The 18543-nt window shown below is 38.5% G+C and overlaps 1 protein-coding gene across 1 annotated transcript in view; it reads right to left on the reverse strand.

Moving 5' to 3' along the window:
- Nucleotides 1-7893: 7893 nt before the first annotated feature.
- LANCL3 (LanC like family member 3) overlaps nucleotides 7894-18543 on the reverse strand; it is a 38645-nt gene continuing 27995 nt past the window's right edge. Inside the window, exons 2-5 of the mRNA XM_051627063.1 lie at nucleotides 13575-13698; nucleotides 11308-11505; nucleotides 9169-9376; nucleotides 7894-8149 (exon numbers count right to left, since the gene is read on the reverse strand). Of these exons, the coding sequence (XP_051483023.1) occupies nucleotides 7990-8149; nucleotides 9169-9376; nucleotides 11308-11505; nucleotides 13575-13698 (690 nt within the window). The 3' untranslated portion in view covers nucleotides 7894-7989. The remainder of the gene's footprint in view (nucleotides 8150-9168; nucleotides 9377-11307; nucleotides 11506-13574; nucleotides 13699-18543) is intronic.

The following is an 18543-nucleotide window of genomic DNA, read 5'->3' on the forward strand; positions in this document are numbered from 1 at the left end:
GATCTGCCAGGAGTACGCTGGCTGGGATAGAGTTAATTTTCCTCATAGTACCTCATATGGGCTCTGTTTTGGATTTCTGCTGGAAACAGTGTTGATATCACAGGGATGTTTTAGTTACTGCTCAGCAGTGCTCACACAGCATCAAGGCCTTTTCAGCTTTCTCACCCCACCCCACCAGTGAGGAGGTGGGGGTGCAAAAGGAGTTGGGAGGAGACATAGCTGTGACAGCTGACCCCAACTGGCCACAGAGATATTCCACACCATCTGATATCATGCTCAGCTGGGGGAAGAAGAAGGAAGTGTGGGGATGTTTGCAGTGGCGGCAAGTAACTGTTACATGTGATGAAGCCCTGCTGTCCTGGAGATGGCTGAATACCTGCCTGACCATGGGAAGTGGTGAATTAATTCCCTATCTTGCTTTGCGTGTGTGTGCAGCTTCTGCTTTACCTGTTAAAATTGTCTTTATCTCAACCTATGAGTTTTCTCACTTTCACCCTTCTGAATCTCTCCCGCATCCCACTGGGGGGAAGGAGTAAATGAGCAGCTGTGGGGCATAGTTGCCCTCTGCGGATAAACCACAATACAGTGTAACAAGGAAGGCAAGATAGAATTTGAGATGCTATTAGCCTGTGAATGAGAAAACACTAGTGGTTAATTCTGCATGTCTACTACTATTCTTTAATGCAACTTAGGCTGCTATCAGATTTATAGAAAAAATGCCAGTATGTGCCATTTCTCAAACTGCCTGTGCACTGACAGATCTGGAGTCCCATTACTCAGCTCTGGTTAAAGCTCAGCTGATGACAGCAAAGATGGAAACTTTGTTAGGGATGGGGTTCGGTGAATTTAATGTTCTAATACTCTTCACTGGGAATGGAGGGAGAGAAGAGGCCACATGTACTGGGATTTAAACAGGCTGAAAATAAACAGCTGAGTGGGTAACTCTAACCTACAGGCCAAAAGCAACTTATCTCACGGGAAACCACCATGAGATAGTTTTGCCTAATGGCTACGAGCAGCCAGGATGTTTTATCTAATTTTCAGGTGAATGACTTTACTTTTGGTAACATATTACCACTGAAAAGCTTTTGAACACCGAGTTAAGACTGCTCCAGAAAGAAAAGTTGCAGACACTATGGAAGATAAGTACAAAAAATAAGCACTCCAATGCAAAATTGTACTGCTTAAGGTTGGACTTTTACTTAAGGCAAAATATAATCACAGCTTTAATATTCATAATATGGATATACACAGAATTTTTTCTGCTACTATGAAGCTTAGTATTATCACTGCTTTTAAAAAGCTATAAAATCTAGTTTCTATAATAATCTACAATACAAAACTAATACAATAAACACATTCTGAAAGATCACAGTGTTTAAAACACCAGAAGAGCAAGTGTCCTGCTTTTAAACAATAAGGTGCATTTCTAAAGAACCAAATCAATCTTGATTCTATAGGGCCTGTACCCTATTATGGCTGCAAATGGCTATGACACTGAGAAAACAATCTAGGTTGTGGCATGTACTCAAGAAACAAACACCGTATGTTGGAATATATTGAATTATCAAGTGTCGCCCACACTAACGAGACATGAAATAACACCCATTGTTAGTAATGACATTTATGTTCCCTGTACTTTTTTATGGGTATTGGCATTCATGTATATTGCAGACATATTGAGGGAAAATGGGAATAAAACAGCGATCAAAGAGGGCCCTGTGGATGCAAACACATGCTTTCCTCTTATGATATGAATAAGTCTTACTAGTTCCACGAGACTCCTGTGTAGAGGAAAGTTTGCAGGCTTGGGGCCCAGAATGATGCAGTTTTGCCCGTTTTACTGAGTGGAAGGACCTCACATGCATGCCTGAAATCAAGTGGAGATTCATCCCTGACACTTGGCATATCAGGCCCTTAAAAATGAGGCCAGATCAGTGGCAAAATCAGACCATCTTTAGAAGAAATCTTTCTTTTCTCATGTGTGGTCATGGTAATGAAGACAGAAGCAGAGTTCAATTTCTGATCAGGCAGCCATTCTTTTCTCTATGAAGTAGAAAAAAATGTTTGAATAGGATTTGTTTTCAATTCACTGTGGGATATAATTGACTTCAGGATTTCTAAATAAAATTGTCTGGGGAGTATGCATGTATAGCCATGCAGTGCACTTGCTGAATATCACTGCATTATAAAGTATCTTTTATTCAAGTATCACTATACCACTAGGCAAAATGAGTATTTAATTAATTTTCTGCCATTTCAGTTGGAATTGCTCTACTTGACCTAAATGCCTCCACATTCTTTTTGAATCATACAATGAGCAAAGTCAGGGGTCTCCCTTATAAGTATTAAAAATAAATATGGTCTTATTTTTTTTTTTCAAGCAGATTGCTATTTATAAATTGACTTTTTTCAGAGAATGATGTAAAATTTTAAATATACAGGGTATAGTACCAAAAGTGACATCACTGACAGTACAAATTAGTCAGGAGGTTTAAATTAAATGAGAGGAGTAGGCAGTATGTTCAGCTACAGGTACTCTTTCATGGGCAGACTTTCCTTGGCAAAGGATGACTTTGGTGTGATGGCAATTAAGCGTTTTTTGAGGCAGCTAAAACACGTACAGTGCACACTATACCATTATCACTGTAAAGAAGCAAGCTGTGTACTTCTCTTGGAAAATGCCCATTCACATCCCTAAATTGCTGTATTGTTTTGTGGGCCCTGAGCATTTTTGGCTTATGGCTTTGAAGTATGTTGTTCCCTCGGTACTGAGATTTTTGGTCATTTTCTTATTTGTTTTCAATGTAGCTTTCTGCTGCTTACTACTTAATCCAGGCCATTTTTACACAAACTCAAATGTCTTCTCAGAACAACCCAGACTGTGCTGTTAGCCAGCGACTGCTCATCAGTGTACTTCTTCAGGGGAAAATTATTCTTTAAAATTTAAAGGACTATTCTTATTCCTGATATACTAATCTTTCTATGGATTGGAATATACACTCCTGCCAGCGAATATTCAAGGTATGTAGGAGATCACCGCACCTGAGATTTACTTGGCAGACCTCAAGAGATACACTCTGTCCATGGATCTTATAGGGCCAGGTAACAAGGATATAGTCTCAAAATGCATGCATGTGCATAAAACATGCATTATGTTTGCAGATGTTGTAAATATATGCAGATAACAATGTAAGTACAAACATGTGATTGCTTATGAAGGTTCACATTTGCACATATTGCACCTGAATACCTGTATTTTGGGTTTTTTTCCCCACAGTATTTTAAAAACTCATCAGTATTCTTATCACATTCTCTACATGCTCATATGATTATTATTAGAACATCAAAGTGGCATTACTAAATTTCAGTGAGCAGGAAGAAGGGTGACCGCTTTAATTGCATTTGTTTGTGCGTATTTCCCAGAACTATTTAAATGTGTATTTTGGAACATTTAGGCATTTCACTTGATTTCAATGGTCTTTTTAGAACTGAGATACTAGAGAAGTGAACATGCTCCCTAGAAAGTCTCTCTTTGTTTTATTTAATGATGTAAAACATCAGTGACAGTTGTTATACAGTATAATGATTTTTCCATAGCAGGTGGGAAATGGCAGAGCCAGTGAGAAGAGAACACCTGGAAGCATAAAATAATGTAATGCAAATAAGTGGAGCACCCCTCTTAAGCAAAATTAATCAATCTTATTGTCAAGAACAAAAGACCTGGGGCTGCAGCTTCAGTCTTCTGAAGTTATTCATAGGTTGGGAAAGAAAGGCAGGTAAACTGATGGAAACAAAGCAGATATTGAAAGCAGTGGCACAAAATGAGTATGATAATATGCTGAGAAGTTTTAAGTAACAGAAAAAAAGTTAAAATATATTTGTTAGAACTGTACTGTTGATAAAACGTATTGCATCTGGCTCTATGAATCCTGAGATCACTGAATCTGGACATTACAGATCTAGTTTCCCTCAAAATTATTCTGTGACAGCAATCTATGGATGACCTACTGAAAGTCATGCATAGTATATAGCTTCTTAAACTGATTTGTACTCTACGAATTTATTCACAAACAGCACCACACAAACACAGGCACATCACAAATAAGCACCTATACTCACACAATGCATCCTCTTTGCTTTAACAATATAATCAGAAATACTATTATATCACTTAAATTCCTAATGCCTACACTTTAGAAGCTAAACAGAGTCAAGAAACTAATGTGCAAACGTGACATAGTAACTTGCGTTTTATACTTTGAAAGAGGCTTCTCAAGTTTCTGGTAACACAGTCTTGTCACAGCACCATGGTGGAATCTCTTCAGAAATACACTTTTTCAGTCTATTAGGGCCTGATTCAGGAGCAAGGAGGAGACAACAGCCTGCTGGGAATATCTAGCAAAGGTTGCACCATTTATTTTTTTGAAGCAGTAAGGAGGGAACACAAAGGACCTTATTTTTTCATTACACTGAAAAGTGCTGATGGCTCTGCTCCAGTTGCTGTCCTGTCAATGTCTTAAAAGCAACAAATAAATGTTGCAACAGCATGTACGTAACAGTATATATGGTACAAAGGAAATAAAGCAAATAGACAATTAAGAGGAGGACAAAGATGAAAAAAGCCTGCTCATACAATGATTGGCGTTTTCAAAAGAGCCCTGGAGTATATTTACACTGTTCAGAAGCTGTGACTTCTGCATGTCTAGCAGCCATCTTAACCCAGCTAGGTCAGGTAAAAAAAGCCACAAAGGTCTAACAATGAGCTCAAACATCTGATGGAACAGATGAATAATTATGTTTTGAGATTTTACAAAATGCATCTCAAGAGACTGGACATTCATGTTACTGATCTTAAGTGTCAGTAAATGAAGTTTGCATGCTGCCCTCGCTCTTGTCAGAGGCAAACTTGCATAACTTGCAGAGAGATGTTTGGGACCTAGATTTTGAAAACTGAGTGGTTGCATGGGTGTTCTCGCTGTTGAACGGACTAACTCTGACTCAGATAACTATTTTCTTTCTCACGGGATTAGTATCAAATGAAGCCAAAGACATGGCTTCATGAGTGGAGAATGGTTGCAGAGCCAGAAGATTTGCAGATGCTGAACACAGAGCAGATCAGTCTCCTCTGAATGTAAATCAGAAGGATTTAATTCTACAGAGACACAGAGGGAAAATCACTAGAAAACCAACACTGAATTCTCAATGTATATTTCCTGCCATTTATGAATAATTAAATTAAAAGATAAATGCAAACCTGACCATTGGAAGTTAAGCATAATAAAAAGGAATTATTTTATCTACTGCTATTATGGTAAATTTTAATTAAAATGTGGTCTATGTTACAATATCAGCATTCATGACATGGTCAGGATCTATGATACTGTACTAATTTATTGTGCTGTAGATTTATTGAGTTTTTGGCAAATATTTTCTTCTTTAAGCATCTCCTGAGAAATCTTTAACTGGAAACAATTAGTGTTGTGGCCCACTGATAATTAAAAAGTAGGCACTGGGGACAAAAATCAAAAGGTCATGATTACTGTTCTGATATGAATAGATTCTGTTAAGGCTTAAATTTGGATTTGTTTGGATTTTTCTGATGGTGTAGTTATCAAAATACTGGGCATTTTTAGTTTATGTTTGCATTTCTAAATAAAAGCATTGGCAATAAATGCAAGATTGGAACAGCTGGTGTCTAGATCATAGCAGAACCTATTTCTCTGCCTTACAATAAGACAGAATACAGTTACAACAGCTATCTAAATGCTATGGCACAAATGCTGTTGCTTACATGTTTTATCTGAGTGACATTATCCTCCAATAAAAATGGAGACTGAAAAGCTATTGACTACAGGGAAATAGTGCATAGGCCAAGTTTTATCTTCCTTAAATATTTGCTTAGAAAGGTTCCAGTTGTGAAATATATTAGACACCCACATTACAGGAACCAACTAGAGAAGAATCCTAATAGTCTTAGGATCTTCACTACTGAGAACTGACTTTGCTCTGCTCCAACAGGAGCACTTCAACCCAGCTGGGCAGAGCACACACATCTCCATTGACTTTTTGACTTAGCCTCATGTGTGTATCTCCCTGTGAAATACATGTGTCCACATCTCACTGCTCAGAGTAACAAAGTACGTGACATTAATGGCTTTCTTAAAAGACCTTTTATCTCAAAAATAATAAACATATAACAACTGTATATTGAATTTCAACATTTCCATTCACCAAAAACCCCTCTGAATTCTTGAAAAACTGATACAGAACTGCATTGCTTTATTCACCAATTAAATATAGTTACTATTGTGATTAAGTAATTAATTACAGCTGCACAGTGCAAGACAAAATAGCAGAAATCCTAATCTGCAGCTGATAATAATGTCAGTTATCTCATTAAAATAACAGTGGCAAGAGTAGGAATGGGCTTATGATATTAAAATGCATAAGGATTGCAAGACCTGGCTCCAACTCACAGCCTGATCAAGGTCCATTGAAATTAAATGGGAACTTTAATCCATAAGGCATTAAAAATAAAGAAACTGTAATCTCCTCCAGCTGAGAATGCAGGAAGAGAGACTGCATTGTATGGCAGTGCATGTAGGTCAGCTTTTTTACCCTAACTGCAATTTTTGACATATTGGTCTTCCCAATCTGTCTTAAAAGGTGACTGCATTACATTATTCCCACATAAATAAAAATAAATAAATGGTAAATATATTTTAAATACAGATATTAATTTAATAGATATTTTAGTATAAATCTATGTTAGCATTTTCTTTAGCTTTCAAGTACCATGTCATACATATAATTCATATAAAACAGCATATAATTGTGACCTGAAGTGCTAGTGCAACTAGTATTGAGCAACCCATTTATTTCTACAGCTACAAATCATTTGAGCATATAAATTATTTTGTTAACTAGGAAAAGAAGTATTTTTGAGGTTTTTTTATCAGGTTTTTCTTAAGATCATTATGCCATTTAAGATTTGCATTCAGTTTTCAGGGTTTGTAGTGAACATCAAGGAAAACAGATTTTTCCTTCTCTGAAATATGTACATTAATGTTCAGAAATGCTAATAAATTTTTAAAGGAAGCATTTGTATCACTGAAGAATACTTATCTAGTAATGCTGTACCATGAAGAATGCATCTGCCTGCTGTATCTTTGCTATAGAACTTTTTGATCCAAGCCTTCTCTATGGGTCCTTTGATTTTCTCCATGACAGGGAAGGTGTCACAAGAAGTGACATGATTCCAGTAAATCAGTGAGGAGACCAGCTCCTTGCCACAGACTGAGCTCTGAAAGGAAGGGCCAAATTCAGTTCTCATTTACACCCATGAAACTCCCCTAGCTGAAATGGACCCGTGAACCCGCAGGCTGAATATATAGTGATCTACATAACTATCAATATATGCCTATGAAGATGAAAGAGCTCCAAGATACAAGTATTTCTAATACATGTTACCAGAACTAGTAGATGTGGTTTAGGTAAAAAATCCCAGATTTTGCCTTTGTGCAGTGCAGTGACAGGTCTACAACACCCTCCCTGGTAAGTGCATCGCTGCATGAGGACTTGTTTTTGCAAGTCTCTTTTTAAAACCTACTGGATGCATCACTGTTTCTTCTTTGCATGCCCCTGTAATTCTAGGTTGCCTTTTTTTGTTTCTCCTGTGTAACCACCAAATTAAAAGTTTGATAATGCCCCTTTCTCCCTCACTTGAATAATTAGATTTTGCTTCTTATTACAGCTAAATACCCCATCAGATTCAATCACTTCCCCCCTATTTTTTTTTCACCCATTTTTTTTGACCACACGCTTCCCTCCCAAAGCCCCAGTGTATTTTCTTTTCACTTGACTCCCAGCTATGTTAAGGCTAGCGTTAGTGGTACCACTGGCTTGTTTTGTAAATAGCCCCTCCTGACAAAAAAGTGCTCTACTCTCACATCATCACTAGGATGTGACCCTGGAGAATATTACCCTCTAGACAAAGACACTGAAGAGAGGAAACTCCGCTTGGTTGGGTTGCAGCAAGTCAGTCAGGAAACACACAGTTCCTGAGAAGCCTTCATACAGACTATAAACACTTTCTAATGCCCGGGAACCAGCCTTGAATTCTTCTGTAAATAAGAACTCTGCAAACCTAAGAAACAGGAGGGAAAAAAAAAATAAAGATACTTTATTATCATTTGGTGTTGTTGTATGTGTACTTACTTGTTTGAAAGCATAATTTTAAAAATATTAAATTATTTTAAAAGTAGAATGGTCATTATTTAATCTTGTGTAGCAATTTTACACTCTCTGATTTCCATGATAAATGGAGGTCCATGAGATCTAGCAAAGCTGAACCTTGTGAATTTTACATGTGTAATGCTTGACAACTATACATTTACTCTGATTTCTACGAGACACATTATAAAAAAATACTTTTAACTACTTTTTCTCTGAGTTGTTATTTCAAATAACTAAACAAATAAAATGTTCTTCCTTCAAAGCAAATGCCTGAAAATAAGTCACCCTAATTACTATACCAGTTCCCCTCATTATTCTATGCTGCAAAGAAAACAGTAGCAAACATTGGAAATTACCTTTTCAAACACATATAGGAAATTACAGAAAGAAAATTAAAGAATTGCAGCACTGTGACAGAATTTTTTGTGGGATATACTTGCTTCTATCAGGGCAAAATTGAATTAGCCCAACTAGCTAAACTATATAAGTCCTATACTTATTTTCCATATTTAGTAGTAAGGGGCTCTGAGAACCAGAACAAATCAATATAAAGAACAGCATCACATTTTACTCTGCTCCTGGACTTGGGTACACAACTTGGCTACTCCAGCCTCATGTCAGGATGAGACCTGGATGCATGCTCTTCCTCCACACCCACTCCAGTTCCCTCCAAAGAAGCACAGGCTCACGGGCAGGGAGGAAAGGAGCCCAGGAGAACCCGATGCTTCCCCTGCTGCAGGCTGTCTGGAAGGAGGAGTGCAGGGATCCCTGCACACTGCGCCTGCCCCACCACTCAGAGCAAGAATTGCACCCAGGGCTTAAATGCTGAGGTTACATCTGAGGGTCATGATCACAAACTCTGAGCAGCTTTAAAAATGTCCCTGAAACCTTCCAGTATTACCCTGAATCCAGAAAGGCAGGAAAGCTAACCTTTGTGCCCTGTATATGTATTTTGAGTTTCCAGTCAGCCTGTACAGCAGCAGGAACACATAAGCACTACCAGCCACTCCATGGCATATTCCAGGACCCTTCTTCAACAGGCCTTTCTGCCAAGTTAGCTCTCCACAGCGGATGCAAGTGTCCAGATATTGAGGCTTCTTGGAAACCAGGTAAGCTTTGGCAAACAGATACGCAATGCCTAGGAAAATAGAAAAAATAACCTTTCATAGTAAGTAGGCCAAGGGTTTCACAGGACATATAAGAAAAAAAAAGATCAATTGTCACAAACAAACTGCAGTCTCATGCTCTATGCAAGTCAATGTTACAAATCTATATGCTACATAAGGACAGGAGAGCATCTGGTACGCTAAAAAGCAAACGATAAGATGTACTTATCCACTGCCTGTGGTCCCTTATACACACCACTTCCATTCTTTTCAACGCATTACAGAATTTGAGGGTTTACTCTAACATTCCCAGCCTTCTACCTATTTAAAGCAGTAGTCACATTGTTGCCTTTAAACCAGTAAACTATTAGGGCTGTCTTCTATTGGTTTCAAATGCCCATTCATCTCACCTACTTACACTGACAGAAAGAGGGGGATGGGCCAGATAACTTCTCCCATTGGCAGCAGACACAATGATTTAAAGAATGAGAAATAGAAACTTCTTTTTTTCCCCCCAGTGGGGCCCATGCTGCTTTATTTTTAGAGGGGATTCAAATAAATTAATTACAATCTTCAACAGAGCACTGCACAGCTCAGTTAATGGCAACCTTAAAAAATGCATTTGACATATAACCAAATCCATCACCTAAGGAAATGTTTAGAATAGCTCACTTGTGGTCTGAAGTTGATATACGCTGAAGCAGCTGAAAAGTGTTCTTGTAAACTACATGTGCATTTTTACCCAGAACAGTGACGGGATACAGGATTTTCTGGGGAGGAACAATAGCAATTAATGTATTTACATGTCTCTAAATGTCTCCTAAAGTAACTTCTTTATGCTTTTGGGATTTTGTCACTTAGATTGAGTCTCTCTGCATATGCCTCCACTAATGGTTAAACCCAAGTCACAGGCCACTCTCAAGGTACTGAAGAGAGAATCTTCCCTGCAAGTTTCATCACTAGGCCAGCCATGGCGTAGAAGTAATTTTTTTATCTTACAACAAAAAAGGTTGGTAAGCAAAAGCTGTTTTCACTTCAGTTCTTTAGAATGCAAGAGCAGGAAGCTTTTTCCTTAATCATACCAACAAAAAGCAGAAAGCACATTTAAGGGATGTTAATTACAAAGTATTTTTTGTAATTTAAACAGAACCCCTTTAAAAGCAATGCATCACTGCTCATGGACATTCTTTAATAAAAGTAAATTACCTTCTAGGTTCATGTTACCAAGCCAGTATGACTGGTTAGCCATAAAATTCTGCCAGGGGGCAAAAAAGGCATTTCCATAAATGACATTATTTGCCAAAACTGCCAGAGAGATAGGACTAGCTTCTGAACTGACAAAGATCATCTTTACCTCATGAACCCAAACTGCAATTGACTCTCTTTTTCTCTGAAAAGCAATTTTATATGAGTAACTTTCAGAAAAAAAAATGCCTCTTGCTAGTACAAACTCCTCTTCACATGAAAATACTTTGGCAAAATGTATGCATTATCCATGTAGTAAGTGCAGCTTAATTTTTTATTCTGAAGAGGGGGGCAAAAGTGATTCTGAAGGCCTTCCCAGAACTCACAGATGTATCTGTACCTGTTCTTTCTATTCTGTCCAACATATGCTGGACTACTTCTCTGTCCACCATATGCTCTTTTGACTCAGCTGCACCACTCTTTGAAGTCTTGTCAGGAAAGGGAGCAAGAGTGGGAAACATAAACTTTAGGATGGTCAGAATTCTTTCAGCTGTGATCACCTACACTTTTAAGACAGAAAATATGCCTAACTTTCCAGCTGCTTCAGCAAGAAATAAACCACACTTAACTGGAAGAAAAAGCCCAAGTAGTTTGACTTTATCTCATAAAATGTTAACTTTGGTCAAATTTAACCTGATATTATCTTCTGCATGGTATCACCTAACATGGAAAAGCAATGTGATCGACATCTGGCTATTCACAGCAATGGGAAAAGAACCTGGAGCTCCATGACACCAGTGTACAAGCTCATTCTCCCGCTCAATTGTCTCTCCCAGCTCAGGAGGCCAGTTGCTGTTCTGTTCTTGGTCCATAAGAAAATCAACACTCTGCCACACAAGCTCCTGGTCTGCTGGCTGCAGGTACTCATAGTAGGAAAGCAACATCTGAAGGATTGATGAAAGCCCATGTGCTGCACCTGTAAAGAAGAGAAACAGTCAGATTAGAGAGTAAGTTTAGTTCCTACCTCCATCTCAACACCATTTTCCCTTGTCAAGCAAATGGCTCTTTCATCTTCTTTATGTGTATTACAATAGTGCTTGGAATAAAAGCTTTCTAGGTGCATGACACTATGATTTGTTACTACTTCAGTAATTTCCAGTTACCCTAGCTATGCACAGGTATGAATGAGTTTTTTTTCTGTTTCACTCTGATGTGACTGAAATTCAGTGTGTGGAGTTAAACTGAACATGAACTGAATACTGTTTCAAGACATTCTTCTTGATGCATTACTGAATCTGTACTATTATTCTGAAGTCTTTGTTGAACCCACACTGAAAGTGGACCATAAATTATATTCCCAGCTACTGATAGACAGTGTCAGTCAGCTAAAACCTGAATTTCAGTGCAAGAATTGTCTGTACCTGACAGAGTCTGTGGAGTAGCACCACTCAATGAGTTCTCCCTCTGCTCCGCTGCCAAAGAACTTAGTAACACCTGCAAGCCAATCTCACACTTTCTGCAGTATAATATTGTGCCTTGAGGACCCCACCAGGGACCTCCCAATGACCTTTCAGCACTGCTTCAGATGAGCTCTAGAGAAGCTGCTTGTGGTAGGTAGGAGCTGACCATGTGCTTGAGTTGCACCGCAACAGTCAAAACCACAGCAAGTCCCTGCGTGGCAACAGCAGCTTACAAATAACATCCCCTGACAATTCTCTCTGGCAGCCTTCTTCACACAGGCATGAGTACCTCTTGCTGCCTCCATCTGGCAAAGTCAGGTTTACCAGGACAGAAAGAAAAGGTAATGAAGCTGCTGTCTGCTGTCCCCTTTGTGCAGCACAGGCTCCGCCTGCCTTCCCCAGCAGCAGGCAGCATCCATCCTCCCCTCCAGCTCCTCAGTCCCACTTGGCAGTTGGGTGGTCCCAACTCAGCCAGGAGAAATCCCACACTGTAGGTTTTATATATTTATATTTATTTTTATATTTTGATGTCCAGATGGAAAATGGTGACAAGTGGTATCCCTCAGGGTTTTGTACTGGGACCAGTGCTGTTTAATATCTTCGTTAATGATACTGACAGTGGCAGTGAGAGCACCCTCAGCAAGTTTGCTGATGACACCAAGCTGGGTGGTGCAGTTGATACACCAGAGGGACAGGATGCCATCCAGGGGGACCTGGACAAGCTGGAGAAGTGGGCTCAGGTGAACCTCATGAGGTTTAACAAGGACAAGTACAGGGTCCTGCACCTGAGCTGGGGCAACTGGATGTATCAATACCTATTTAAAGCAGTAGGGGGAAGAACTGCTAGAGAGCAGCCCTGTGGGTGCTAATAGATCAAAAGCTGGACATGAGCCACCAACATGCAATTGCAGCCCACAGGGCCAACCACACTCTGGGCTGCATCGAAAGAAGTGTGGACAGCAGATTGAGAGAGGTGATTCTGCCCCTCTTCTCTGCCCTGGTGAGACCTCAACAGGACCACTGAGTTCCAGCTCTGGAGCCCCCAGCACAAGAAGGATGTGGACATGTTGCAGCACATCCAAAGGAGGGCCACAAACATGATCAGAGGGCTGGAGCACCTCTTTTATGAAGACAGGCTGAGGCAGTTGGGGTTGCTCAGCCTGGAGAAGACTCCAGAGGGACCTTCCAATACCTGAAAGGGGCCTATAAGGAAGCTGGGGAAGACCTGTTCACTAGGGCATGTAACAATAGGACAAGGAGTAATGGTTTTAAGTTAGAAAAGGGTAGATTTAGGTTGGACATTTGAAAAAAGTTCTTTAATATGAAGGTGGTGGATCACTGGAATGGGTTGCCACAAGAGGTGGTGGAGGCCCCATCACTGGAGACATTCAAGGTCAGGCTTGATAGGGCTTTGAGCAACCTGTTCTAGTGTGAGATGTCCCTGCATATTGTAGGAGGGTTGGACTAGATGACCATTGTAGGTCCCTTCCAAACCAATACATTCTATTACTCTATTTCTGAAGCATCTATGGCTCAGCATCTACACACAGCATCACTTTCAAAGCAGTTGGTGTGTTTTACTCACCAAGATATTCTGTTCCATAGTAAGAATACATGAGTGGAAATGGTTTCCTCTTCTTCACTGCGTACTGCTTTCCTGATTCTAGTATGGCCAGGCAAATTGATTTTATTTGTGCTGGGGTCAGCACCTAAACAGAAACACCGAAACAAACATCAAGTCTGTTAAAATAATTTTATTTTTAGACATTTTTTAAGGCTCTGCTTTTTGGTTGGTGCACAAGACAAAGCATCACCTGTAATCTCATCAGCACGCTGTAATGTGCATCATTATTAAGAGTTCCTCACACAAAACAGTAAATTTACGTAGTGTTTCTCAAAAACAGAGTTTCATATCCCATCTCGAGACAGTGAATGCCAAATCTTTAGCTGCACAGATGAGATGAAATGATGCCCACTAAAAGCTCATGCCTTTCCTTCCCAGAGATACATTGGTCTGATGGAAGCTGAAAACAAGCACCAGGCAAGCTGCAGAACAAGTCTCCAGACTGCAGGAAGAGACATTAGCAGAAGACAAAGGAAAACAGACCTAGAGAAGAAGTAAGTGTTACAGGCTTTTATTAGGACACAATGAACTAGACAGATTTTTCGCAGACAGTATAAAAAAAAGAGTAAGCAAGAAAGAGGGTATTGAATTTTACCGAAAATTAAGTCTACACGTGGGTTTAGAAGCATCTTAGTAAAAGAATCAGACCTTCTTACTAAGAAAGATGAAGTGCAAGAAAGGTTTCTATGAACAGAGGCCAGCTGCTTATGTGACTTTATCATCATGAAGAGGTCAGCCCTGCCCTTAATGCAGTCCTAGGAAATTACTCATGCTCATTGTCTAATTCAAATAGTCCTGTGGAAAGTAAGATTGACCAATGATGTATTTCACCAGACATGAACTTTCTCAAGTTACTAACCTAAAGCATTCCATTGGGAATTGTTTTTACAGGTTGTAGCTACAGCTCTAACGATACGCAATTCACTGCTATCATCTGTCATTTCCTCTGTGTCAGCCACATCTGTACACTACTGACCAAGACCTGGGTCATTACCATAGTTCAGCTGTTTTGCTAGTAGTGTTAGGGGAAAGCTTGTATGGCAGCTTTACTTTGCAAAAAAATTATTTCAACCTATGGAAAAGAGAATGGATAAAGAAAAAAGGCAAAGCAAGACAGGAAACAGAAAAAGGATGTAGAAATATCCTTGACAAAATAAACAGTAATCTTAAAACTAACTGGAACATCTAGATAATGCCTGTAAAATGGTTCTGGATTCATTTAGTTTTGCTACCATTTGTATTATCATAGGATTTACAATTACTTCTTCAAGTTTAAAATACACTGTTAGCCTCAAGTACAGAGGCAACATCTGTTATAAACTGTATTCTCTCATTTGCCATGTAAAAGATGTTACAAGCATTAATGTCACTTAGAACTTGACTGAAAACTAATGGCTAAAAAATCTTGTTTGTCTGTTTTACCTTGCTCCCTGATAACATTTTATTATGGCTGCTCCAAATGACTATGATATTTGTACAACTTGGAGAACAAGCTACTTATTTTGATCAGTGTTATTTAATGTTACTGCAGCAGAAGTAAATAAGCCATTAACATCTGGAGACTTCACTAATTTCCAGTCATTTTTAAATTAATTGTTGCAGCTTCAGTGAATTTAAAGAAATTGTTTAAATTCTAAGCTAATGTGAAGATCAGAGAAATGGTGAGACATGCTGCATTCTTTCCAGAGCTCTCATTTTACTGTCTTGCAGTTTGGGACCCAGTTCTCCAAATCCTACACTTTGTAAAAGGATTAGCAAGGTAACCCTTTAAAAATATGTTTAGATCCCCTAATTGTAATTCCGGAAGGCAAAGAAACAACAATTAGAAAAATAACAATCAGTAGATTTTCTGTATGTAATGGCTCCTTTACTCAATAAACCAAATGGCTTTCAATACAAACTATGGTTTGCTAAGCTTATTTTTAAGTTCAGTGCATTTATTTTTTAAATTGAATTAAAGACTGTTTCAAAATGCTGATTGTGTATTTTAAATGGACTCTCAACTTCTACCTAAATTGAGCCTTTAACAATGCTGCATAAAGAAGTATCAGCTAGCAAGAAATGTTTTGTTAACCATTTTTTAAAACAAACTGTAAAAAGTAAAAAACTTAAGCACTATGAAATATGCTAATGAATATCACTTCTTTTTCAGAATGCAAAAAAACCCAAACACACATGCAAAGCCAGATGAAAAATTATTATTTAAAATCATGAGCAGAATGGATGACAGAAATAAAATAATCCTGACCCACTTCCACATTACCAAATAAAACAGAAAATAAAATAACCTGTATATATTGAAAGCAAACTTCTTTCTGGCCACTTGGACTGACCTCTACGCTTAAAGCAGGTAGGAGATACATCCTAACTAATAGCTACATAAGAAAATGTTTTGTGCTGACTCCCAATATCTCTTACCAAGTGCTTCAATCCACAGACATTGTAGCTCTGCTCTCTGCTTTCCAAAATATATAAATATGAAGGACTTGTATTTGATCCTTATTCTAGGAAATGGTTGGACGGAACAGAAACCGTCACTAAACATTATTTATAGTGACCTTCAAGAGGATGAAGGATCAGAAATCACATTTAAGGTCTCCATCAGCTCGCTAAATTCAATTTCAATAAAATCTGTGTTAAAAACTCTGCAGATTTCTTTCACCTTGCCAAAAAATAAAATCTGTGACTCGTCTCTGTATGCTCCCTCATTGCATCTTTAACCAAACAGCTAAACTCTTATGACCAAAAAAACCAATCACAGACTACTTTAATAATAATCACAGTGTAGCTGTGGGTCTACCAAGTTAATTTTCATCTCAGTGTAGTCGCAATACCTCTGTGCCTCTGGGAATTATTGAAGCAATATGTTTAATTAGCAATGGCAAAGAAATAGACTGATCATCCCAAAGGCCTTGAAAGGATAAACTGCATATTGATAGCATGTCCTCTGGTGAAAGCTGTCACATACTTTGATGAAGAATAAAATCAATATGAGAATATGCTACTCAAAAAACCTTCACGCTTGAGACAGCTGCATTTTTTGAGAAACTTCTTGAATGTCATTTTATATGACAGTGGGTAAAATGATTCTTTATCATGTCAGTACTTAACCAAATGCCTACTGACACTAAGAGATATATTGGTGGTGGTTTAATATTTCAGCTAACTCTTTTTGTATTTTTAAAGACACCACAATCTATCTTATAATATTAGAAGTGTTCATGCTGGTCTGCTCACTAGACAGAAGTTTGGAATCCATGCATTCCACATTTCCCCTGCCATTTACATATCAATTGGTCAGTTGAATTCATAGAATGATAGGATCATAGAAAGCCAGGTTGGAAGGGACCTCAAAGATCATCTAGTCCAACCTTTCTAAGTAGGAAAAAGGTTTAAATGAAAATGTCCAACACTTTGTTAAGCAGAGTATTAGAAGTCTCCAGTGTTGGAGAATCCACCACTTCTCTGGGGATATTATTCAAATGCCCCACTGTTCTCATAGTGAAAAATTTTCTTCTGCTGTCCAGTCAGGATGTCCCCAGGAATAACTTATTTCTTTTCGACTTAAAATCACTGTCCAGTGATGCTGTGTGCTGTTAAACAACTGTTTTACTCACACTGGTGACAGCTGTTTTCCCATATACATTACACTTTAAGCACAACGGTTAAGCAATGCTATAATACTTAGCTTTTGCAGTACTGCCTGTGCCTTGGAGCCCTACTTACAGTAAAAAAAATCCACTGTGATTGTTTCTAAAGTCTCTCTATTTTTCTCTTGTGCCACTGCAGACAATACAACTTCTCCCACTAAGGCACTCCAGAAACCTGTGACTAACTTAAGGCAGGTACTTTATTCAGTAAATCCCTGTTGAAAGTGAGCAAGGAAGTGCTGTGTTTACAGCAATCACAGACCATCATCCTTTTTTGTTGTTTGCAGTCCTTATCAACCTGAGATTATTCAGTTGGAAGTAAAACATTTCACAACCCTTTTTTTCACAACTAACACAGATTTAATAATATATTGGTTATGACAATGCTAGGCCCTAGATAGGCGTTTAAAAAACTGTAGACAGAAATTTTGACCTTGAAGATTAGGCAGAAAGAAGCAGAACTAGTTCTTCTTTCTCCTGATTACAGCAACATTTTCAGCCCTTCATCATTTCTCTGAATGCTTGCTAAAAGCCCCTTGCCTCATGACTTGCCTTTTGAAAACCACTGGTAGATAAAATTGCATATTGTATGGATCATATTTGAGGACTGTAAGCTTTAAATTCTTTTATAAGACCTGTCATTATTTTTTTCAGAGCTCTTTCCTCTATGTAAGTAACGGAAGGCATTCCTGAATGTCAAACATCATTATATTTTCATAGATGCATCAGTACTTTAGGAGGTAACAGCTACATTTACATTACTGTGGAAAATGCCTTCTTCTATGCATATAAGAAATGTAATACGCTCCTAACACATCAAACCGCTCTGTGTTACACTTTTAAAAAGCCATTTACATTAATTTGATCATACGCTTTTTCTGAGGCTGTAGAAAGTGTTGAAAATAAGCAAAAAAAATGGGTCAGTCTACAAATAACCCAACAGGAGCTTAGCCATTAGTCTTCTATGCTGGAAGCCCAGTAGAGGGAGCTTGTGAATTAGTTATAATTTTAAAAAATGCTTTTTAAAAAAAAGCAGAAAAAAAAAAGAAGCAGATTGTCATGTCTGTGTTCTGCAGGACAGCTGACTCAAGCGGAAAGATGCTGAAGCCAACTTGGTAATTTAATGATAACTTGCTGAACTGCATGATGTTTAAGTTCACTCCTTAAGCTTGATCTTTTTCTACCAAAGACAAGGTCTGGGATTGTTCAGGGACCTTTCTGAGCAATGTCACGGCAAGGTTTTTTTTCTTTCACATAATACTAACACCTGAAGCGACGGA

The sequence above is a fragment of the Apus apus genome, chromosome 1 (genome assembly GCF_020740795.1).
Source record: "Apus apus isolate bApuApu2 chromosome 1, bApuApu2.pri.cur, whole genome shotgun sequence".
NCBI lineage: Eukaryota > Metazoa > Chordata > Aves > Apodiformes > Apodidae > Apus > Apus apus.